This window comes from Solenopsis invicta, chromosome 11 (assembly GCF_016802725.1).
Source record: "Solenopsis invicta isolate M01_SB chromosome 11, UNIL_Sinv_3.0, whole genome shotgun sequence".
Taxonomy (NCBI): domain Eukaryota; kingdom Metazoa; phylum Arthropoda; class Insecta; order Hymenoptera; family Formicidae; genus Solenopsis; species Solenopsis invicta.
In genome coordinates, this window is record NC_052674.1 from 4,316,112 (window position 1) to 4,341,749 (window position 25,638).

Consider the following 25,638-nt stretch of genomic DNA (forward strand, 5'->3'; position numbering starts at 1 on the left):
TATGTGTGTCGCTCGTGTATACGTGCACGCACGACACAGTCGTGTACGTGCTGCACAAGCCGATTTATTGATCACACGCGTCGCACGCAATACGACGAATGCGTACTCTCTATATCACTATGTACGACGTCTGAAAAGTTCTATGATTTCATACACTATGGTTATCTTGTGCGAATACAAGAGCAAAGAAAGTCACGTCGGTAATTACAGCGAGTAAAAGCAGTCAACATGAATACTATCGAAACGAAAAAGCAATTAACAAATGCGGACATTAATTACTAAAGAGTTTTGCTGAAGTTTTATCAAATTGAGAAATAAAAAGCAATGCGTCAATTATATAATTCTATATATAAAGTATGTTGATAATAATATTTATTGCAATTTATTATTTAATATGTTAATGTATAAACAACATGAAATCCTAAAAAAATAATATCAGATATATTTATACATTTATTAATGACCATTGCATGTAAACATATTTCAATGATTTTCAGTAAATGCTTTTGTATTATAAAAATATTTTAAAAATTAATATTGTTAGAATAACTTATTATTCATAAATAAATGTATAAAATATAAATATATTTATAATATATATACATATTGTGTAATAATATCTGTCATGTTTATTTTAAAATTTCCGTGTTATTTTTATTCATATATATATTTTAATATTAAGTATTAATTTATTGCAAATATGTGCTATTAAAAACAGTATGGAAACAATATTGAAGTAATTTTTTATATGTGTTGGAATGGATTTGCATGATGTTTCACGAATAAATTACTAAAAAATTTATATTTAGTGAAAGAAATAGTAAATTTTTATACAAGATATATAAAGAAGTATAAATATAAAATTTTTTAGTGTTTTAAACCTGTTACTATTAAAATTTGTTATGTTTTTATATAGATTTGTATTTCTCAAAGATTGAATAACGAATGGTAGTAAGAAATGATTAGGTGTTCTGAAAGGTCGAGTCAGCTATACTGCAATAACACTATTTCCAATATTTTTCTATTAGAAATAAAAACTGCGGAAAGTAATACAGTATTGTGACTGTCGTTATCAAATTATTTTCTTTTTTCATATTTTTTTATTGTGTGATTCAGAGTAATGATCTTATTTATGCTAATTTTGCAAAACAGAATTAACTTTGATACAGCTCAGTTTTTGTATATTAATATCAACATAAAACATCACATAGCCTATGGTAAATTAATACTCTTGGGCATTCACGCGACTAATGTATGCTTTATTTTCTTGACTTAAATACTGCGCAATAAATTCGGAGCTGGCATATTTAAATGATATATTTAAAAAGCAAATCAATTTCACACACACACACACACACACATACATAAGACACATTTCAACATGGCAACTAATTTTTTTTTACAGTACAAAATTGCTAAACACATGATATACAAAATTATATAAAATATTCATCTTCAAAATATATACCGAGTATTGTATACAATATCATAGAAATCTCGATGCTTGATTTGATAATGTATATCGGCACAAAAAATTTTAGCACCCGTTGATTTATATTTAATGATGCCAATTTCTCATGTAATAATATTACAATAATATGTTATTTTACGTTTTGATAAACTGTCCGCATTACACTTTCTCATTACCTTTTATTAATGTAGTTTATATTCATGTTTGCGTTGAAGACGGATAACATTTTCAATTAGCATTTTTAACTTATTTAGCAAGTAAATTCGAGATTGAGATATCTCGACAGTAATTAATTTCAGGAACGTTTTGTCATTAAAGCAAGTTGTTAATTATTTTTGATTATCTTATTGAACGATTATTCGATATCAGTGCCTCATTAAATATTCTTGATAGTTATTCAGAATATTTTAAAATTATTTAATAAATATATATCTGCATCTTAAAGAAACTTTAGTAAAAGGAAGATTCAATTTTTGAAAACATATAGAAATATATACAAAAATATGTATGAATATTAGCATGTAGAAGTAGTTAATTATTGATAAGGAAAAAGACAAATTCTTAAGTGTCAAAGATAATCGGATCACGGATGAAAATCATGAAATCAGGAAATTGCAACATTTAGTAAACAGGATAATTATTCGACTTGTCGAATCGATCAAACGAATGACAGTAGCATAAAATTATGATGACAAGTCGAGAACGAGAAAAAGTTTGTAACACGTGTAACTTTATCATCATCGTTCAATACACGTTTTATTGTCACTAGTCATCAATACATAGATATAAATTATCAAATCGCAATAACGTGTGTTTCTGTAAAAACGCAAAATTGCATATGAGTCATTTTCATTAATCGATTACTCGATTAATCAATGATATTTGAGTATCATGTGATAGAATCACAAAATTTTCTTAAGGCCGCTTGTAAAGTTATTTGACGTGCATGTGTGTGTACGTGTGTATATCTTCAACACATTTAATAATGATAAAATGCAAGTAATCATAAATAATAATAAATTTTTATAACAATTCCCTTAATAAAGATTTATATTATATGTAAATTATATATAAATATAATTTAAGGCCACATATATTAAAATAAAATGTCAACCGAAATCTTATGAAATTGGAAAATCCGTTCAGACATTATTGCATTTGGCAACAACTTTGCGAAAGGCGAGAATTTCGTAACAAAAGCCACTGGCAATTACTTTCCGGCATTAAATAATGTTGTAAATGTCTTTAATGATCAATTATTCTGAATATTAAAAAAACAAGATAAGCAAACCGCTATGTTTTACGATCTCATCCAGTTATAGTTGATAAATCCGTCACATAAACACATGTAATGGAAAAGAAAAGAGAAGTATGTCACAGATTATATTCTCGCAAATTTTGTCCTACATGGGAATTTAATTTAAATTTAATAAAAAGGTACGTCTAATGATTTCCAATAATACTGTAACAACTTGGAACGATTTAGATTAAAAGATTACAAAAAATAATGAGTTCATACAATTCCGTATGCAAGTGCGTAAAAATAATAATTGACGTGATCATCTGACGAGCCGGTTTGTTATATCGTGTAATACAACTTGACATAGGCAGAAATCGTTAAGTTGTGTGACATTTGATAAAAATAAATTTACAGAAACTTTTGACCGCGCGTTGACAGATTGCCAAAACGATAAATGTTTACTTGAACATGGCCGAGCGTGAATCATCCAAACCGACACCGCAAATTTCAATGGAATCATTATTCTCTCTCTTTCTCTGCGCGATATGTCTCGCGTCCAAGAGAACTTTGTTAAATGCATGAGAATCGCGGAATATTTTTCGTAAGGAATCGCGTATCACTTTGCACGGGTATACCGTTCACGATCGCAAAACACGTAAGCTCAACTATAAAAGCGCGCACGTCGAACAACGAGCAGGACGGAGCAATTAATGGCGTGGGCCGTGGTCGATCGTGCAATTAACTTTAACGAACGGGCGGCCTTGCGATTAAACTTAATTAGTATCGCAGTAATAACTCGTTAATAATCAGAACCGTGTACAGAATCGTGGCTCTGTGTGCGCACCGACGTGCACGTGCACGAGCGCGCGTCGCGTCGTTCTCTCCGAGCACGCAAGTGTCTTTTGTAGAACACGTGTGCACGTACGTGTGAGTGGTGTGTGCTCGTGCATCTTTGTCGTGCGTTTAGAAGTGTGTGCCTGTGTAGGTGGATCTCATATTTACGATGGGTGATGGAGGAGGAGGGCGATCGCGCTTACACATTTTTGACGCTGGAAAAACGGAGTAGCGATTCTAGAAGGCGGCAACGGTTCTCACACGAAAAGTTCAAGGGGAAGCGCTAAGCTAATTTAACACCAACCGGAATAAATCGGAGATTGGACAAAAAGTAAGGATAACAGTGACACTTAACGCGCTACAATTTTGCACATTTTCCCCTTCGATCTGTTCGCGCACGAGTTTGTAAAATTAGTGTAGGGATGGTTACCTCCGTTCTGGTATCTTTGGTATCTGGTATCTGCAGGCCGTATTTTTCCCTGGTGTCTTAGTCGCATTAGAAGTTGAAAATAAGTAGAGATGAGTCCTTTCGTCCTTGATACGAGGAGGCTACATGTGGAGGCGATTGGAGCGAAAAGATGGGAATCCAGCGAGTTGTGTGTAACGAAGAACTGACCAACTGATAGGCAGAAACGAACTGTGACAGGCAGAATGACTTCGGTGCGATGCTGTCAATGAGGCACTGCGTTCCTTTTCATTTTCTTCTTCTTCGCGCGCCTCGCGCGGCACCACTACTTCCGCAGCTTCTCTCTCTCTTTTGCGCGGCGACACTCGACTCGTCCCCTCGGAAGCGCGACATACGAATCGCGAAGCCGCGCGCGCGATGCTACGCGTGTAAAGGATCAATGAATCGGTCTTAAAACGCGCGTACGTCGCTCTCTCTCTCTCTCTCTTTCCTTCTCTTTATCTCGCGTAGATTCGCACGTAGCGCGAGAATTTACCGAACGGTCCAGCCGGAGGCGAGTAACATAAAGTAAAAACGTGCACACTACCGTCCTTTTTTTACGTCCGATGAATGTCACGAGTAAGGCGGATTGTAAAAGCACGAACCTGATTGCGGGGCGGCCCGGCGAATTATGGCTCTCTTTACGCTTTCGGCGGCTGCTCCGTTCCCTCTACTGCTCATGCCCACCTCCTCGTCACCCCCGTGTACTCACTTCTCGTGCTCTCCCATATGATCCCCACTCGTAGACGAATCATCCCCACCAGCTAAATTCCTACCACAGTCCGTAGCTGATATCCCCCCCACTATTCGCGAGGATGAGAGAGGAGGTGGAGATTCAGAACGTTGGCACCTTGCGACGTAACTTGGGGATGTTGATCGCTCAGGCGACGCGCGAGCATACTTTACGTCTTCCGGTTGCGAGATTTTAGCGCAAGAATGATTTTTGGAGCAAACGTTTGTGTGCGCCGCGGAAGTCACCACTTTGATGAGGCAGGATGTTTCTATTTTGTCATGAGAAGTCTCTTCCAATAAATCTCTGGTCTCCGCTAAAAGAAATTGCACGGTTCTGGTCGTTTATTAGAATTAGAAGGCTGATGTTTATTGATAATACATAGTAGTTGATTCACAATTTCTATTATACAAATTGATAAAAAAATATTTGGAGGAAATAGAATCTTTCACTTACAGAACTTTACTGTGACTAACGAGATGATTTTATTCAATCACGCAGAAGAAATAGAATTACGATTTGATGAAACAAGAATTAAGTAATGGAAATATTATATTATTTCTGAAATATTATTCCAGTTTCTCTCCGTGCGCGCGATTAACTAAATTGATCCCAGTTACCAGATATAACGTTGTTACTTCTGTAAATTTTTAATAGTAGCACGAATCCGTTTTTATTCTCGGAGCGACTAAAGCTTGAATCAGGAAGATGTGGAGTATTATAGTGCTTATTTAAGATATTTTTGTGCTAGATTCGAGATGACGAAAATATATATTTTGAAAGAGACCTTTAATGTTACAGTTTTGGAATAGAAAGTAATCGATATCGGCAACAAGAATATTTTCTCAGAATTAGCACTCGTGTTTCTAAAAAAAATTCGTATTCTACAATCAAACGCATCATTCGCTACAATTTCTTTGCGGCGGTTTCTTTCATTTCAGTCCGTAATAAAACTTCTTCTCTTGAAAGAATTTTTTTGAAATAAAATTTTATTGAAATTTTATTGAAATTTATAAAAAAATGTTATTAAAGAGTAATTTGAATAGTGATATTATACATGCAATTACATTTTAGGCATTGAACAAAGTTAATTGATTATTTGTAACTATTTGTTCTATAATCATAAAATATTAATTATAACAATTCTAAAAACTTATAATTTATTTTTCCACGCCAAATATATAACGCTTCTTTCGACATTAAAAGTTTTAAAAAATAAATAGCTATTCTTGCTACTGCCCTTGCTATTGTAATATAATTTTAAGTATAAACTATTTTATATGCAAATAGCATCAACATATGAATAAAGATTGAATGAAATTAAAAGAAAAATTGCTACGTCAAATTAAAATTACAGAAATATGAATATATTTAGAAAATAAAACATTGTAGAAATTTGTAGAAAATTTTTATACAGTCTCATCTTTCCATCATCAACTTTTTTTTCGAATATATGAAATATTCTAAACGCAAATAGGAAAATGTAACTCGAGCATTAAGATTCAGTTAATTGCAAGACTCGAGCATTAAGAAAATCATATCTGAAAAATTTAAAAGCATAGTTTTATGCTTACGTAAACGTTTAGTTGATTGGATTACTTCTCCTTGTTTTATATATTTTTCTGTACATTTCAAACGGTTTGTTAATTGAAAATATTTGGTCTAAAATAAACAATGAGCGTTTAGATATATATATCCAGGTATCGAAATTTCTGAAGAAAAAGTTTTACAGTACTTACAATTGTAGATAACATTTTGCTTAATATAACGTATTCCAAATGTTCTGTACAACTGACTAGCAGTACAGAGTTAAAGTAAAAGAATATAAAAAGGAGTAATAATATCAACTTTCTAAGTTAGTTAATTTTAAAAAGAAAAACATGAAGAAAAAGAATAAGTTGATTTATGATCGTTGACTGAAAAAAACTTTAATAAAAGTTGAAACCGATATGAAATACTGAGAAATTTTTTGTGTGCATAAAAAGTGACATTCATTGTTGGTAACGCATAAAAAAAAGATAATTTTATTATGTCACGTACATTTGTGTTTTAGTTTCATATTGATTTTGTATAAATTTTTCTATTGTGTTTTTATATAACAGTATCTAACAAATCTTTGTCGTTTAATATTTAACAAATATGAAGATTAAACATTTCTCAACTCGTTGAATGTTCAGCAAATTTTGTGTCTTGCTATTTTATTCCAGAAATGATAAAATTTTCTTGTATAATATATCATTTATTATATAATGTAAAAAATATATAAATTGTGTGTATATAGAAATATAAAAATTGTTAATTATTTAATAGAATACTTTTTATTTTACACACAGATTACTTATGTTATTTAGAAGCTTACAAGAAATGGAATTTATTTGTAGCAAATGTTTCAAATAAGTTTGGAGATGTCCCGTTCCCTCCTATTACGTTACTAAAAAGTTGGGCACTGGTCATCGGTGATCCTCTTATTGTTAGTAATCAAGGTATTGTCAATAGCTGCAGTAACAGGTACATAAAATATATACCGGATGTCACTAAGTGACCATTCCTTTTTATCTCACGAACTAATAGAGATAGTCCTAAAAACAATTAAATTGTTTGAACTAATTTCTATTGTGAGCGCAGTGATCACTTAAAAAAGTTATCTTTGTGTGTGTGTGTGTGTGTGTATATATATATATTTATTTGTTTATTTATAATTTATAATAATTGATTTTTAATATTAAATTATTTATTAATTAAACTATTAAACAATTAACAATTTTTATATTTCCACTTAATCTATATACATATATTTTTAATTATAAGTGACTCTCTTAATTTGCAACAGATAAATTTCACGTGCATAATTAAAATGTAGTGCATTTGTCTTCGTTATGGACATGTATGTGTTCATACACGTTGCATGTACGCGCGCGTACACAAATACGCCTATGACGTGTATTCAACGGCACACAGGGCGTTACATATATTTATATTTTCCATTATTATATATTTTTAATTGAAGCTAATTTATATCTAATATTTTTCACTCTCAATTATTTAATTGTATGTTTAAAAACGTTTTCATAAATATAATATCATAAAAAGATTTTCATGAATTATACGCAAAGTTTTTGATTTGTAAAAAAATATTTGCAGATTACAATGAATCGTGGCAATAATTTTTTTTGTGTGTCTTTTGAACATTTTATCTCTGATGTTCATTCTAAATGCAGTTGCTAGCATGTAACGTTAACAGCATACTAATTGTAAGCTTCTCACTGCCCCCCTTAACGATATCATGCGATCGATATCCCGCGCTGAAGACACACCCGGAACACAATTCGCGACTGCAAGCTTACCAAGAGGTGGTGACTAACCGGAGACATTCTCAGATATCAGCGTTATCGCTGAAGGTAACGGTAAGAGAGATTGCTGGGGAAAGTTGCGCCGATGTACGGAAAAGTGTCGCACTTATTTCATTTTCCACTCCTTTCATTTTACTTCCTTTTCCCTCCGTTAGATGTCGGTATTTCGCACAATCGCAGAATTGCAAAAATTTAAGTTACTCTACACGCAGATGTTGCGATTATTTTTTTAGCAAAATTGACTTTCTTTTATTATACACTTCAATTAGCATAGAATCTTCTTAGTATAATAAGTAATTTCATCATTCATACAATAAAAATAATTCAAACGTTCAATTATTTTTAATTTATATTGTTTTATATTTAACTGCTTTCTTACATTCTTTCTCAAATTAAATGCATTATATTTTTATAATTTATTATATTTAAATTTGATTTTCTCATTTTCGATTTCTATCATACAGACTGCGTTGCAAAATTCGATTTCTGTACAGTATCTGTTTAATAGAATCTCACTTTTCAATTACGTTATAATAATAACACAATATCCATAATAAGAGCACTATTTAATTACGCGAACAATATTTATCTGTTGCAAATTAACAGAGTCATTCAAGAAATTTTTTACATTTTGACAAACAGGTTTCGTATTGCGAGAAGATATTTATAACATTTATTTTCTAGTAACCAACGTTATTAACATAATCTAATTAATGATATCGTTTTGAAACTGTCTACTGGTACTTTATTGGTATTTTGTGTCATTTTGCAATAAAATTTCAGCGATAAAAGTGACTGACACTGGTATTAATTTAATTTGAAAATTATGCTTTAAAAGAATCGCGATTTATCTAAACGTTATACTATACATATTACATATTTACATATTTCTAGTTAAATTTTAACGTAAAACTAAAATTGGATATGTGCTTTAATATTTTCTCGAAAAAATAATTTAAAGGAAATGTTAAATTTATATTGAGTATGATATGTCTCTCCTTCATTTTATTTTTGAAATAATCTGAATGGCGTACAGTTTATAAAGCACCGCGGGAGAAACATGATAACGTGAGTTTCAGAATGAGAGCTTCAGAACGAAGAAATGTCAAATTGACAGGTAGCGCGATAGCTTCAGGGAAAACGAAGACACATATCCAATACCTGCTTTCTGAATAGAGAATTGCGCGAACTTGCAGTAACGAGAATATACATTAATCTAATTGAAAATTAATTAATTCTATTTTTGGTTTGAGTTTTCTTAATTATCGCGCTGTTTGGTGAAATGTCCTTCACCAAACTATTTTTAATATTGTTTCAGCTTGACGTCGCTAACTGTTATTTGTCGTTCAAATATGTGTTCATTATTTGAGCATAGTTATACAAGAAACGTCCAATCCACAAATTTACAATTTTTGAATTATTGTAATCAGTGGGTAATCCGTACATTTTTCTAAACAAAAAAAAACATTTTTCTATTAAACAAAAAAGATTCACAACTAATATGTGCCTAATATTAATAAAAATTAATTTTTAAATTACATCGAATATTATTTGAATTTTTTTTTTTAAAGGACTTCACGGGGGTTGGACATATCTCGCATAATTATTGCCATTTTTCTGAAGCCATTTAAATTCAGCGAGAATAAAGAATTAACAGATTAATGAAAAATCATTGTGCTAGCGTAATAGCGTCAGTCGACATTACGATAAATCGAATTTTCATATTTGAATAATCAAGTGTCGGAATATCGACAGGCATACATGGCAAAACGTGGATATTTTAAGAATAAAAAGCTCTATCTACCGCCAATTGTGTAACGAACAATGGCATTATTATTTCGCATCTTTAAATATACAAATTATGAATTAACTCCAGCACATTTTTATTACTTTATTGTAGCAGCTGTTCTTTAAGAGACAATTGTGTCAGTGTAAAGTATCAACGAACGAAAGCTCTTGTGTCCTAATATCAGTGAGTTATTCAACGAGTTATGCTTACATAAAGTATCATCGAGTGACTCATCGTTACGAGATAAGAGATTTAGCGTACGCGCGTCGCTAATGTAAAATGCTTCGTTTCGAAGCTCTTCATGTATAAACTACGTGCACAAACATCTGCCAAACGAAAGATACCGGGACACCATTGCTACCGAGTGGGATTCGAACGGTTTTTACAGCCGGACATCACCTGTGCGAGCTTCAAGTCCCGAACTGTCATCTCTCTCACAGTCGCAGCCACGTGTCCCGTGTCTGGCTCCGATTATACGAGCGTCGCGGCGCGAAGCCTCGGCTGCGCCAGCGCACGCGATCGATACCCCAGTCCGCCGGGGTTTTCGTCTGTCCGCGTGACGTCATGGTGTTGCGAGCCGAGCCAAGACGATAGGGGCCGTAGTCTACCGAGGGTGATCGAGGTGGTGCGAGCCGCGTTTAAGAGCTAGCCGTCGTTTCGACGTAGTGACCACTACGTCGACCTCGAACGTTCCGCGCGAAAATTCTCCCGGCTGCTCCGCGAGTCGCGTCCGTGAGTGAGACCGGTGAAAAGCCCTTCCCGTGACACAGTCTCTCGCGTTCGAGTTCCGAACGTCGCGAACGTCGAGGCGACATCCGCGCGCGCGAAAGTGACAGCTCCACGAGTGGTGTGCTCCAGTCTCCCCTGAGAGAACGTCGAGGGAACGTTACGCTCGCCGACTCCGAGAGTCCCGTAAGTTTCGAAAATGTGTGGGAGAGCCAAGGGATTGACGTGGGCAATCCCAGTTTCGGGAATGTCAATGGGGAAGAGAGGCGCGCAAGGTCGCCCTCGAAATTGAGCGATCATCGCGATCGGAATTGGTCCAGACCTTCCCCCTCCCCCTCCTGTGAAAAAAGCGACCACGACGTTGACGTTAGCGTGCGACCCGTGGGCCCGTCGTCGTGTGCCGCTCGTCTGACCATTTGCCGGCGCTTTCCACTGACACGCAGCGTTGATTTCCTCCGGTGCACGCAGTGGAGAGTGGACGGAAGTAGCGCGCCGCGCTCGTCTGATCACAGGCGAGCTGCAACCCCTTCTTCGGGTCGCGCGCGGCGCAGCTGAGCTCGACCGGGCGCGACCCACAGCCCTACATTCGCGGTCTGCGGCGTGACCCAACTTCAACTCACCCCACCTTAGGCGAGCTTCGTCACCACCCTCTCTATTCCGTGAACCGTGACAGGATCTTACGCATCGGATTCTCCTCTTAAGCTTCACTCTCACGCAAATTGATTAATGGCACATCAATGGCCTATTTTCTCTTATTGTTCTCCGCTTTCAAGTATTTTATAAACGTTCTTATCATCGAGTGAACTTTTGCAATAGTACGATTTTCAAAACGTTTGTCCAATTGTTTGTTGTTGCTCGTCAATTTTTATTTAAACGTTTTTGAATTTTCCACAAAAACAATTTACTTTTAATTGAAAAATAATGAAGACGTATCTATGTTTGCTCCCCCTCCCCCTCTCTCTTTTTCTTTCTTTTATTTACAGCCGTAAATATTTATGAGGAAGGAATGTGATCAATTAAACTGTTGGCGGTGTAACGATCGGGAAGATTATTAGCATAGTATAATATATTCGGCGAATTACGTACCTGACCTTGGCAAAGAGAAATCAATCATTCATTCGTAACGATAGTCTAGGGACAACGCCTTCCGATGATGGTGCCATTAATTAACGAACAAATGATTTGACGGCGCTAGGTCGACCTCGTTATCGTCGTAACGATCGTCATGATGATAATGCCGCGTCACTGAGTACGAGAACTTTATGAGAACGTCTACTTTAATATTCGCTTGAGAAACCATGGTTGAAGAGGCACCTTCCGCATTAATATTAAAGCGTCATTTCTTCGATCAGCAACTCCAATTTTCCTCGATCCCTCGAGCTTCTCCCAAAATTACATTTACACAATTACATCGTTTTATGTTTCCTTGAATAATAACGATATCGGATACATCGCTATTTCAGATGAAATACACAATTCCGTAAAGGAATGAATTAAATTTCGTTTAAACGCACGAGATAATTAACGAGATAATAAACATATTCCTGTTATAAACGATCGTTTCGCTTGAATAAATTCAAAGCGCCGTTAGTGATATTTCCGTTCGTTATACTGTTAATACTATGGGAATCGAATTTCGAGGTAAACAAACCGGGCGAAAGAAAAGGAAGATAAACTATCGAAGACCATTGGGCAAATAGTATCACGACAGCTCTATACGTCGTAGCCCAGTTGCCAGCAAACAATGTATTTAAAGATGTTTTTTTAAAACATTTGAAAAATATTTTTTTTAATGTTAAAAACGGATATGGTTTATATGTTTTTTTTTATTAAAAAAATATTTATCTTAAGATTTGTAAAAACATGTTTTTAACGTTTGGAAAACGTTTATTTTATTTTAATGAGTGATTAATGTAAAATTAATGTTATAAGTTATTGTAGAATAAATGTTAAATATTTTTTTGAGAATATTATTTTAAAATTGATTAATGTAACATATAAATATTAAAAACAATGTTAAATAAATATTAAGTGTTTTTTATATCATTATTACAAATAAATCATTGATATAAAATGAATATTAAATTATTGTTAAATAAATGTTAAATAAAGATTTTTTTAATCATTGCAAATCAATTATTCAACATAAATATTGAATAAACATTAAGTAAACATCAAATAAATATTTTCTCTAAAACATTATTTCAAATAAATAATTGATATAAAATAAATATTTAATAAACATTTAATAAATATTATTTTTACAGATAAATTGTACAATGTGTAATTAATAAAAAAATCAATATTTAAAAAACATTGAAAAAATGTTGCCTAGCGATTCAGAGAGAACACGTGTCGGGGTTACGAAATATCGTTTGACAAAATCGAATTATCTGCATCGTGCGCTGTACTGTAAAATTAAATTTACTACAAGCGAAAATTACGAAGAGAGTCACGGTATTGTGCGACTTTCTTCGTGCCTATACAAATACAACATTGAAGAATAACAGATCATTACAGTATATAGAATCCAGTATATTACCGATTGTTAACGATAATACATTCGATGCACGTGCCACTAATCGAGAACAATCAAGGGGACACCCCATCATGTACGTTGCAATATTATTTATGTGTTGCGGTCCTATTTAAATAATTGAATAATTTGTAGCTAAATTAATGGAATACCATCAATTTTCTGCTTGTTTAAACAACAATGACAAAATGAAACTGAATAATTTCTATTAATGAAAACCACCAATAATGAATAATTTCTATATCTCGGCAAAACTAATTAGGAATACGACATTATTTAAATATGTGATGATTGCGGCAATTATAAAATATCAAGCTAAATTATATATTTATATACTGGCAACAAGAGAAAAAAATCCTAAATTTTAATAAATATTTATTGAATAGTACTAATAAAGTATTTACTTATGATACATAAATTATTTATTTTATATGAAAAAAATGATATTTAAATTAATGGTTTTTGTACTAAGTATAGAAAAAATAAAAGAGAGATTGGCTGAATTAATAAATGATTTGCAATGTATGCGAATATATTACTAAAAATTCTTAAATTTTATTTTATTCGACGTATATATATTTAACGCACTCTAAATGATAAAAGTTCTTAAATGAAAGGGAAAACCGCGTTATTCTTATGACTTATTCATCGAAATGCCATTAAAAAACTATTAAAACTAATTGCTAAATTTTCTTGTAACTTCATACACGACTGCTCGAAAAAATCTGTTATTCCATTAGTTAAACATTCTTATATCGATTGGTGAAGAGACAAAATGATAAATATATTGTATCCTGTTGTATTATGCAAATTCGTAACTAATTATGCATTGACAGATACTAGGAAGTAATGATCAATATTATTGCAGCTTGCATTGTTATCAACAATGCATACGTGAAACTTGTACTGCTATTTATAAAAGAAATTAATAATCCGGAATTAACTAGTTATACCCATACGTTCATATATCTAACTTTCAAAATGTCGAAATTGTATTATTTCCAAGTTCGTTAAGTGAGTTTATCAGTTTATTCGTGTTTGCTCGCATTTGCTTGCTTGATCGAGATCCGATTTACAATGAATGATTTGTAGTATGTATATATGTACTATCTCTATATTTTGTCCAACAAAAGCGTGATTTGTATAACTTCGAACACAATTTGTTTAAACAAAATAAAAAGTTACGTATAAATTACTTAATCGGTAGGAAGTCATTCAATGCGTAAGCTATTAATCCACAGTTGGTAAATTTTTGATTCTAATCGTTAAACATCTTGATTTATACGAAACTGATTAAAAAGAGAACAGTCAATTAATTCATACATAATTGATACTACGAAGCTTTTATTAATAAGTCATTCAATCGCCGCCCGCTATCTTATCAATAATTATTATCTCTTGGGCATATTTTTTACTAAATTGACAGTGTATTTTTGAGATAAAGATCTCTACATGAAATGAATCTGTTGAATTATTTGTTTCACTTTAACTCAATACATATTTATTTGCTCTTGATCGGATATACATCAGCCAGTTATGATAGCCAATTTGATATTTCTGATTCTAATCTGATACTATTTTCTTCTTTTCACTAAATGTAAAGACGGCTTCGATGCTTTGGGTCGTTGTCCTATTAAAAAATCCAATTTTAACTTTTTGCTTCAAAATTATTTTGACGAGCAAATGTTAGTAAAAGCTTTTTATAAATTTTTATTGTTTTTTTTTTATTACATCAAAATTACATTTTAATTCAAATTACCACTGAACATGGATATTAAATTCTTGCTTTGAGTAGTAATCTCAAATGTGTACCTTTGTCGGATGTTTTATAATCCGCTAGAAAAATCTGTTGGTAGAAAGAAAATAGAACAAAATTAATCAATATCGTATTTATAATCAATATTTGCATTCAAGCGGTTCAAGATATCAAGCGGCTCAAAAAAGAAGTGTTTAATTTTAAAATATTAAAAAGGTTTTATTTTTGTCTCCGTTTTTTAAAAACTTAAAAATGTTTTAATTTTTAACGGTGTTTAGATTTAAAATATTGAAATGTTTAAAGGTGAAATCTTTAATAGTTTCTTTTTCTAGAGATAATATTACATTAGATCATATTTTTTCTGCCTTTTTTTTATCTCTTTTTTATTTTTTTCTTTAATCCGCTGTCACAACGATAGACGAAAATTAATAGAAAATATCTCTCTCTATTATTTATTATTATTTTTACTATTACATTATAAATTTAAAAGTAACAATTTAAAGTAAAATACGTGTGTTAATTGTGTGTATTATACATGTATACATGTGTACATTTAAATATTTTAAATTTAATATCAATAGATTTTTATATTACCTTTAATAGGGATTACTATCCTTTACTATTGTCGATACGTTTTTTTAGTGGTTTTCCCTGTAGACCTATTTTATTAAAATTGCAAAAGTCTATTTGAAATTTGTCGTTTTAAGGGATAAAATTTCAACATTAATTTTTGATGAATTTACTCGCAACAACGAGGATAAGCTGGAATTTTTTTTTTTGTCTCCGCGTACAGTCTAAATGCTATGACAGTAAGCAAAATCAGTCGAAAAGTGCAAACCGGCTTGCAGGCTTGGGGAATACGAATATCAACTTTGTTAAACGTGGTTTTTTAGGCCTCGGAAATAAAAAATTCAAAGTGTTCTACAATGATTGAAAAAAGTGATAATCTGATAGAGCGATCAGAAAAATATGGAGAGTGCAATAGATGATTTAGCTTGCTTTTTGAGCATGTTCCTCAAAGTGCATGAGGTCTGACGTTATCATGATGAAAGACGTCTTTTCGATTGGCTAAAACCAGACGCTTCTTCTAGATTACTTTCTTCAAATTATTTCATTATTGACAGTATTTATCCGAATTGCCAATGGGGAGCAGTTTTGAAAAGCTTTTACTTTCTCAAGCCACTACAATCTCAAACGAAATTGACAGCATCATATCTTTTGATGATGTAAGCCAGCTTCCAGCATCGATTGGCCACGTTTATAATATTTTATCCAATCTCATTTTATTACAATTTTTATGACTGACGCATAGTCTTAATAAACTTCTTTAATATTCTTTTTTGCAAAGTCCAATTGTTATATTATATCTTTTTTAAACTTAGTCGAAAATCAATCTTTTTGTTACTCGACGTTTTTATTCTTTTTTTCCACTCTTTTCTAACTCAATCAAAACAGATTACTTCTATGTTTAAATGAGAACTGAGAGTATCATTTTTAAACGATATATAATATTGTAGATATTGCCTAGTGGTCATTGTGCAATGTCAATAACAACATCTATTAAAATTGTGAATGAATTTTTTCACACTTATTCAATGTTCTTTCACAAAAATTTACGAAGATTGTATAGTAACTCAAACCTCTATGAAGTCGGTTTCGAAAATTTTCTTATGTGTTGCCGCTAACATTCTTCCATGTCTTTAATAGAAGAAAAAAAATAGCATTACAATAGATTCACAGTAGTATACATAGTCACACGATAAATTAAAAAATCTCAAATTAGCAAAGACCTGTGCGCCGCATTGTTCCCAATATTTATCGATATAATTGCTATATAACATGTACGTAAATAGTTTTATTATATTATTAGATTATATTATTTATATTCGTGGGTTGCTGAAATAATAAATCGCATAGAAATTGAATGTAACTGATTAAAGTGCCTCATTCAACCCAATCAAAATCTTGTTATTCTTGTTAGCTTACAGATAGTGATTTCGTTAACTCTACCGGCACATCCCACTTTCCCCCGAGTCAACTTGCAACACTGGGAACATCAAAGGCATTTCGCGTGATATTTACAATAAAAGTGAGGATACACATTTAAAACACGCGAATCACAAGCGGAGCAAGAACAAGGAAAAGCCAGGAACGAGTGGTGGGTACGGAAGAGTCGGGTCGTAAAAGCTCCAGGAGGGATAGCCTTTGATTGTGATGTGGTGGAGCCCCCCGGAGGGCCGCGGGGGCAGGAGGTCAGAGGCAGATCGGTCGTGAGGGCAACCAGCACGGCTCGGCTGTCCCGTGGCGAAATCGCCGGTAGGGCGGAGGAGGAGGTAGGATGGTGTGACCTCCGGCGTCATCCCGCCCGACGCGGAGGTGGTGCTGGAGGTGGCGGAGGTGGCGGTGGAGTCGAGCAGCTGCTGCCCGACTCAGAGGAGGAGGAGCCGACGGCGATGTCGAGGCAGCTTCGAGGCGAACGAGACCACGTGAGCCGCGACTACCAAGAGGGCTACCTTAGTGATTTTCGGGACTTGCGCGACCTCAGGGATTTCAGGGACTTCCATCGAGATACGTCCCTCGACGAAAGGGACGGTCAGGGACTTAGAGAGGGACCCACCACTGGCAGAACATATCGAGACGACTATCCGGAAGAATACGACCATCGTCCTACCGCTGCATCCACCTCAGCGAATCTCGAGCGAACAAACAACCCGGTGAGTCGTAACTCTTTTTCTACAAGGGGCAATGGGTCGGTTACTCCTCTAAAATATATCTACTGTCTATACTGTTCAGTATGTTGAACAAAGATAGACGGAATAAAAATAGAATTATAGTATATAGTAGATCAAATAAAAATAGAATTTTAAATCGCGTGATTTTGCCTATAACGGGGCGCTTGTATGAATATGTATGAGAAAACTACCTAACATATATTTTAAAGTTTTGAAAAAAAGTTTCTATAATCAAATTACGTTAAAACTTCTTGTTAAACGGAAAGAATATCATTGCATATTAAATTTTTATATTATAATAATTATTGAAAAACTTTTTATATATTTCTTTTCAAATAATTGTAACTTTTGAATAAAAGATATATAATATGCTCCCTTAATGCGTTAAGCTACCGTTCAGCTACGAAAATTTTTATATGATATTACTTATGAAATTGAGATATAAGTAATATTGTATTTAATGTTATTTACAATCATATTAAATATGAGAAAGAATCAGTTGCACAAAGCAAGCAACGCAAGTTCAAGATAATTATAACTTTAAAACGCGCCTTGTCATCCGCAAAATAGAGCGTTGCGCAGCGTGATAACGGCTGTCTCCACTTTTTCTCGGCGGCATTATATATCTTGCAACTGCATCGTTGTGTAAGGAAAGCGCGGTCGTTTCTATTAAAAACTTGCTCCCGCAAGCCCGTTTAAAACTTGAACAGCTATTTGTATAGCGTTACCCTCCCCTTTCGTTCGCGTTGCTACGAACGAGGAATAGTTGCGAACTTGGACCATCAGCAAGAGTTTCAAATCCTATCGAAATTTATATCATAGGCAGTTTCCGCCCTGTATATTGGTTTCTTTATGCGATAATAGACTTACACTGTTTCTTTCTTTCTTGTTTCATAACATCTATTTAGCGGCGCAATGTGAAGAATTTGGCATAATCAGGATATTTATAGGAGATTGTCTTTTGCAAAATATTTGCTTCTAGAATATCTCTCGAGGCATATAACAAGCAAAACATCATAGTTTATACAAAACTGAGTAGAACTGAGTTTGCAAGTGCAAATAGAGTTATTCACATGCTGTTACTTGCATGATTCAAAATATCCTTGGACTTCCTAGGAACTAGAAATTAAAATCAATTGCATTTTATGTCAATATTAGTGCGCATATACGTATAATATTGCGCATATATCTACATAGGTTTGTTTCATGTTTGAACGATGTATTTAGCTGTGGGAGGAGATTCGATAGAGTTTATATTACATTACAGATCAGTAAATTAATTTAGCAGTTGCTCGTTTAACCGGATTTGATTCTCCGGTATTTTTTGTTAAATGAAAAACCTCTGTCAGAATTGGAAAATAATGCGTTATTTGTAACGCTATTATCACATTTTTGTTGCTTTCTTTTGATAACGATTGTTACTTTTTTCTGTCTGTGACAGTAGTTGTTTTTAATATACAAAAGATAAGTTTTTAATATGTAAAAAAGCTTTTTCTATATGTAGATTAGCTTAGAGATTTTCAAGTTTTAATATTTATTACACTTAACATTGATTATCAATTAATATAATTTTAATATCTGATGATTTGCTATATTGTTACACAAAGTAACGAAAAGGTAATGAGCCTCGCGATAACACGTTACTTTTTCAAATTAGCGAATAATAATAAGGCATTACTTTTTTAAGGTAACTCCAATCGAAATTTTACGTCTACTTTTGAACTCAATTAGATCTTTTGCGTTTCTACCTTGTGCTTTAAAATAGTTATCGGGAAATTTCTTACTTTGAGATTAAAAAGAAGTTTTCTTAAAACCTTTTAAAACTTCTTGAAATTTTCTCACAGAGATCCCATTGTAATCAATAGATTCAAAGGGGGTCTGTGTAAGTGTTTAAAGTATCAAATAAACGTGAAAGGTCTAAGGTAGAAGTAACTGTGATTGAAAGTAGAAGTAAAATTTTGACTCGGGAACGTTTTCAACCCTGACCTCTGTAGTCATCTTATAATGCGTGCATATATCTTATTGCACAACATTACGCTTCGTTCAGATGTACTCTCAACACTCGCATATATATATATATATATATATATATATATATATATATATTTTATATGGGAATATAAATCTGTATCTTGCTATACGGAGATCTCCCTGCAACTATATGCTCCGTGTTTTCTTATCGAGCAATAAATTCAAATTAACGTAACCATTGATTAATATCATCGTTACGATCTGCAGTAACTATTTATGGCAAACTACGCGATACCGCTACCACGTGCGCAAGCATATTAATTCTGGAATTCCATATAATCGTGCCATGACTTGCTTCATCACAAAGAAACACGTGCTCGTTGATATTACTATCGCAAACTTTTATGCCCGTGTCTCGATCTAGATTGTTTTATGTGATCGGACAATAAAATCGGAATCGCTCTATTCCCGGGTAGTGCTCTGTAAGCTGACGTTGCTTTTATTTCTTAAAGCAGAATATATACATTGGTGCTTACGTTTATTTCAACTACTACAATTAGGCTGAAGTCACTTTCGATAATATTCATTAAATTACTATAAAGATACATGAAAAGGGATTATAAATTAATATCCCCTAACGAACAGAAATTGTCAACGTGATTAAGAAATGATAGACAACATAATTGCATTAACGAAGTTTATTGTTAATTACATTACATGAGATTTTTCCTATATGGAAAAACATTATTTTCATGGCGCAAGATAAAAGCATTATTTGCATAAAGTATTAGTTGAAACAACTTGTACTAATTTATATTAGTTTATAAAAGAATAGATTAAGTCCAACTACGACTTAGATAACGTAGGATACCGAAGAGGATATACTATTCCGTTCTAGCTGCCATACCTTTATTCGATAGTTGGTGGACCACTTAGTAGTAAACAATCTTGTTTGCGCAGAGCTAGCTTCTGTACGAAGTTTCCTTTAAACTCGAAAGGAGGTCAGGCGTGTTAGAGGACGAAACTGTACAGCACGAGGTGAGGGTGCGAGACTCCGATACCGAGGGTGGGAGATCTCTGATGACAGTGCTTGCTTTAGGTTCTCTTTAACATTCTGGGTAAGGTCCTCGGTAATCGGTGCCGGTACTCTTCATTTAACTTTCTTACATCTTTCATGGTAGGGACCTTCGGCGTGGCGTCGCATCCACCAAGTCCTCTCATTTGTAGGTGTATTCAACGCGGCGTTTCTCCCTGCTGTTCGTTTCTCGAGGGTCAGAGTTAATGAGAGGGATGGGAAACCTTGCATAGCTAGAGGATGAGATAGCGGAGATGACAAGGTGGAAAATGGAATCTGCCCTCTCGGAGGACGCTTTTTCACCGAGCGAGTGTGACGCACGACTCGCAAAACTGGGCCATTCTGTCCCTTACGACAACGATTCCGATGTATTAGTTTGCTCAAGTGTAATGCAATATAAGTCTTAAGTTCCATTTGTTAGATTGGTTTTTATTGATGTAGAAATATGATAAATGACTACTTAATTACCAATAGATCAAATATCTTATATAGGTGATTGCGCCGTAACATAATTACACAATTGCAATTTTACTTTTTGATATTAAAAGATACCGCTATATTCGCCGCGAGCCCTTATACGAATGTCAAAACTGTTCCTGCTTGAGCAACGAAGCTTGCTTCGTTGCAAGATTGACTAATTTCTTCGTGGCTCGCGAGACGAGTCGTCACGCTAAATCTAATGTTCGCAATTACACTGATATATATCTTCGCATAATCGTACTATTGCACGCCCATTCACGCGGATAATTCGACTATCGCCAAGAATTTATTTCGCGTTGTCCGATTTGTCGGAGTCAGATCGAGAATGTAGGACGATTTGATTTCTCTCAGGCTCACTAATATTGGCGCGGTTTCGCTGACAGATCTCAAATCTATTCGAAATGTGCGTTATCTGCAAGGATCAAAATAGGGAAAGTGGAGTTATGAAATTCACATGTTTCCCAAGAGCGATCGATTTAAGCTGCAGATTTAATTCCTATATATTTCAATGATTGAACAAATTGCATTCTTTCATCGTTCTATTTTAACCTTTTTTTTTGCATGCAACGTTAACTGCATTGTGACGTCCAATGTTTGACGTTTTTATCCAGAAATACTACTGTGCGGAGTCAACATGTTCATAAGATATCCTTCACGTATCTATAAATAATGTCTCGCGGACGTACAGAAAATCTGATCGCTGCGGAGATGGCCGGAGTCCACTCGCCTTGATCGTTTTATCGAGACGCTACGCTGCATCTGCATGTCGAACTGCAGCAAGATCTCTCGCTCGCCGACCATCCGCGGATTCGAGGAGTCTTTTTTTTAATCGATATTGTTAGGTAACGGACACGGGCGTGTTGGCATTCATTTTGCGCATTTATCATTACACCGTTCACTCACACTGATTACGCATTCAAGAATCTTACACGCTTCGTAATCGTCTATAATTATGCAAATACCGGCCACGTGCACATTACATTCGTAACTATGTAGTTACTGAGTATGATACAATAATCGTACATAATACGTAAATACAGATTCAAATGGGATTGCGAGCGCGTAATAAACGACGTCATTGCTTGTAATCGCGCACAATCGGTCTTTCTTTTTTTAAATTACCGTAATTATATCACATATTCAATACGTCAGAACTGATAAGCGTATCATTTGAAAATGAAAATTGCATTGCAGTATTGCCTGGAAAGAGATCAAGGACTCGTAACTTAGCCGGAAAATCATGTCGTCAGGAATATGTGTACGTTTTCAAAATTCTCGATGTATCTACAAGCGTCGCCGATATGCATGTGTGATGATGCCGTGTGTGACTCTCTATGCGTCACATGTGCTGCACTGCAGCGAATGGAAATCGAATCGATGACCCTTCTACCTGACACTGTCCCCTTCCAAAAACGTTACAAAGCTAGTTTATATCGAACATTTCTGAGTCTATACAGAAACGAACCCAAATGATATTAAATATTAAATAAGATATTTAAAAGAGATCGTTTAAAATATTATATATATAATATTATTATATATATATATATATATATATATATATATATATATATAATATATTAAATAAAAGACAAAGAAGATAAAGAGTTTATTTAAAACGTATTTATGTATTTATGTTTACGCTGCGAGGTATCGCACACTTAAAAGGTCTCGTATTATGTAAAATTAATCTCGTTATTATGCACAAATTCAAATAAATATGAAAAGTAGAGATAAGATGATTACAAGCTTTTATAATACAGAGTATATTTTGGTTTCTGCACTTTAGACGTATAACTGCACAATTTGCATTATTTGAAACGAAAAATATATTTTATCTGCATTAATTGGAGATACATATTTATTCGATGCTAGATTATATAATTTGGACGTAAGACGTATAAATAGGGTTAGATGGCGGATGACGAGGAAATCTGCAGTGGAAAATTTCGATTGACGTAAGGTTGCGTTAGCATTAACATCTAATTGCCGCAATGCGCGCACGTGTAACTTGAAAGTAGAGCGTTGTTACTGCTACCACACGCAATTAATATCTCTCGATCTGCATGCGAAAAGGCAAGTTGTTACTCCCGTAATAGCTTCACTGCTTCAAAACATGTACATATTGCGCGCCGGAGATTTTAAAGAATCGGACCACCCACACTTTCGTTTCTCTGGCGGAAGTAATCCAATCGATCATTCACTTCTGTTCAAATTTATAAGATAATAGTATATGACGTGTGTACAACGTAACAACTCTCATTTCTCATGCTTGTAGTGATGAAAAAATAAAGACCGAAAGTAACGTCTGAATACATTAAATTAGATAATATGATACTATTAAATTAGATAATATATTGTATTTTGATACATTACGATCAAAACAGAAATGAAAAACAAATACTGTTTACAAAAGAAAAATATTAAGAATCTGTTACAAAATGAATCATTCCACGAGAAGATAATTACATATGATTTATTATTGCGCCAGCGGTAATTTTGTCATTATATATTTACGCAAGTTTAATGCAGATAATAACTCGAGCCATTATCAGTATTAAACTTACGCAAATATGTAATCACGAAATGGAAAAATAAGTAAGAAGTAACATAACGTTTGAATACATTAAATAATACTTTGAGTACGTCAAAATGAAAATGAGTAATAAAAGTAACTTGTAGTTAATATTTGCATTAAACTTGCGTAATATAAAAATATATAATTTTTTACAGATTACGTTTGTTTTTTTATTAATTTAAAATTTGATCTAGTGTACCTAAAGAAAGTATTATTTAATGTATTCAAATGTTAATATATTCAGATGTAACAGATATTAAAAGTAAAAATTCTTATAAGAAGACTATACTTAAAAACTTTGAAATAGTGCAGGTATCGAAACTTGTGAGAAACATACATTTATTTCTATTTGAAAAAATACTGTCGACGAATGCGAAACGATGAAAAGGCGAATGAAGGACTGTGGATAGAGGTGGTCTTTCATCGTCTCGCGAAGAGTTCTTCAGGGTAGTAGGTCTCTATGTAGCTGTTTCAGGTCTGCGGACCCGGTTCCAACGAATATAGGTCAGTGTACAAACCGGCAGGAGCAAAAGAGCTGAATTTTTGCCTGTGAGCGCGTCTCGGGCCTCCTGGACCGAGTCTACCTTAGCAGTCGAGGACTGCTAAACGGCCAAACGGGTTTGCACGAACGTTCTCTTCCTTCCTTCCTTCCTTCTTTCCGTCTCTCTTTTCCCGTCGTTTTCTTCTACCGAGAAAAGATTCCACCAACCGTGTCTCTTAGGCCGAGTCGAAATTATTGTTAATAGACCGCTGTTAGTGTGTTGCAAGGATATCAACAGAATCGGGCCTCTGGCTATCTCCTGCGAGCTCTGACGATGCTGTCTAATATATAGTGGTACCTTAATGCCTTTAGTAATTAAATACTTATTGTTCTAGACCGTGTTCGTGTCGTATTTTATTTTAAATGGTTAAACGGACTTGCGAGTGAAGAGTCGCGGCGACCGACGGAGATTAGGAAGATTAAATTACAAATTTAATACAAGTTTTTATCACGGTGTCCTTGCCATTTTTTTTCAAGTTGCTTTTTTTATATTTGTTATTTTACATTTCTGCAATATTAATTTTAAATTTTTGTAATGAAATATCTGTAGTCAACAGCAATCTTCCATATCTAAATATAAACATATAAGAGATCGCATACACATGAAAAACTGGTTTTTATCCTCTACAAGAAGTTCAGTTTCAATACATAATATAGCATATCCAAAGCGCGTATTTCATTAAACGGCATGAGGCAATCTGTACCATTAAGGTGCGACGTGGCATCCGAGTACTCGTTGGCGCATAGCCAATAAGGACCAGCCAGCAGGACACATGCATGAATGTATCGATCTTCGATCATGTCATACACGTCTCCCTACAGTCTGTGACCATGAGTTCTGATTTGGGATTCGTAGTTGCATTCTGATCCGATACTTTGAGTGCGTGATGCACCTACTAAAACGGAACGTCTTTCGTTATAAATGGTTTACTAAAAAAGAAAATAAGTAATGAATAGTAGACGTAAATTGTGGAGAGAGAAAAATATTACGATTATTTATTATTTATCTCATACATTCAATGGCTGAAACGCAGATGTAATTCTGGTCTTTCTCGAAATACTTGCACGGAAATACGTGATGAACCATTAGACTTAAGAATATATGCTAGTTAAATAGAAATTTAACGGGATCAATTAAAACGAGATATAAGATCATTTTTATTTCAGATCTTGAATTCTCTCCAAGTAACTCGTCTTTTTACTGTCGTATCCACTTTTACGCATGATTTAATTGACGGCTTGTTTGCGCTTATAGATTCCGGGATTACCAGTGTGTAAATGATGAGAAAGTGCGTATCGCTTACAAGTCGACTTGTATAAATTCCACTGAGAAATATTTCTAATTTAATCGTTCGTGCTTTCGATACGGCAGAGCGTTTTGGAC

General features: G+C 33.9%; 2 protein-coding genes across 7 annotated transcripts in view; one reads left to right on the top strand and one right to left on the bottom strand.

Moving 5' to 3' along the window:
• Nucleotides 1–4,698, bottom strand: part of LOC105194674 (protein abrupt) — a 90,764-nt gene extending 86,066 nt beyond the window's left edge. For 2 of the 5 annotated variants that reach the window (XM_039454876.1, XM_026130882.2), the window contains exon 1: nt 3,976–4,695. The gene's annotated coding sequence lies outside the window, so the exon portion shown is untranslated. Of the gene's footprint in view, nt 1–3,975 lie in introns of all 5 variants that reach the window. The other 3 variants (XM_011159721.3, XM_011159723.3, XM_011159722.3) reach the window with 3 other exon arrangements.
• A 5,747-nt stretch (nt 4,699–10,445) lies between these two features.
• The window catches only part of LOC105197161, a 43,288-nt gene continuing 28,095 nt past the window's right edge, over nt 10,446–25,638 (top strand). Inside the window, exons 1-2 of one of the 2 annotated variants that reach the window (XM_026130816.2) lie at nt 10,446–10,771; nt 16,859–17,591. In XM_026130816.2, coding sequence (XP_025986601.1) covers nt 17,331–17,591 — 261 coding nt within the window. In that variant the 5' untranslated portion in view covers nt 10,446–10,771; nt 16,859–17,330. The remainder of the gene's footprint in view (nt 10,772–16,858; nt 17,592–25,638) is intronic. The other variant, XM_026130817.2, reaches the window with a different exon arrangement.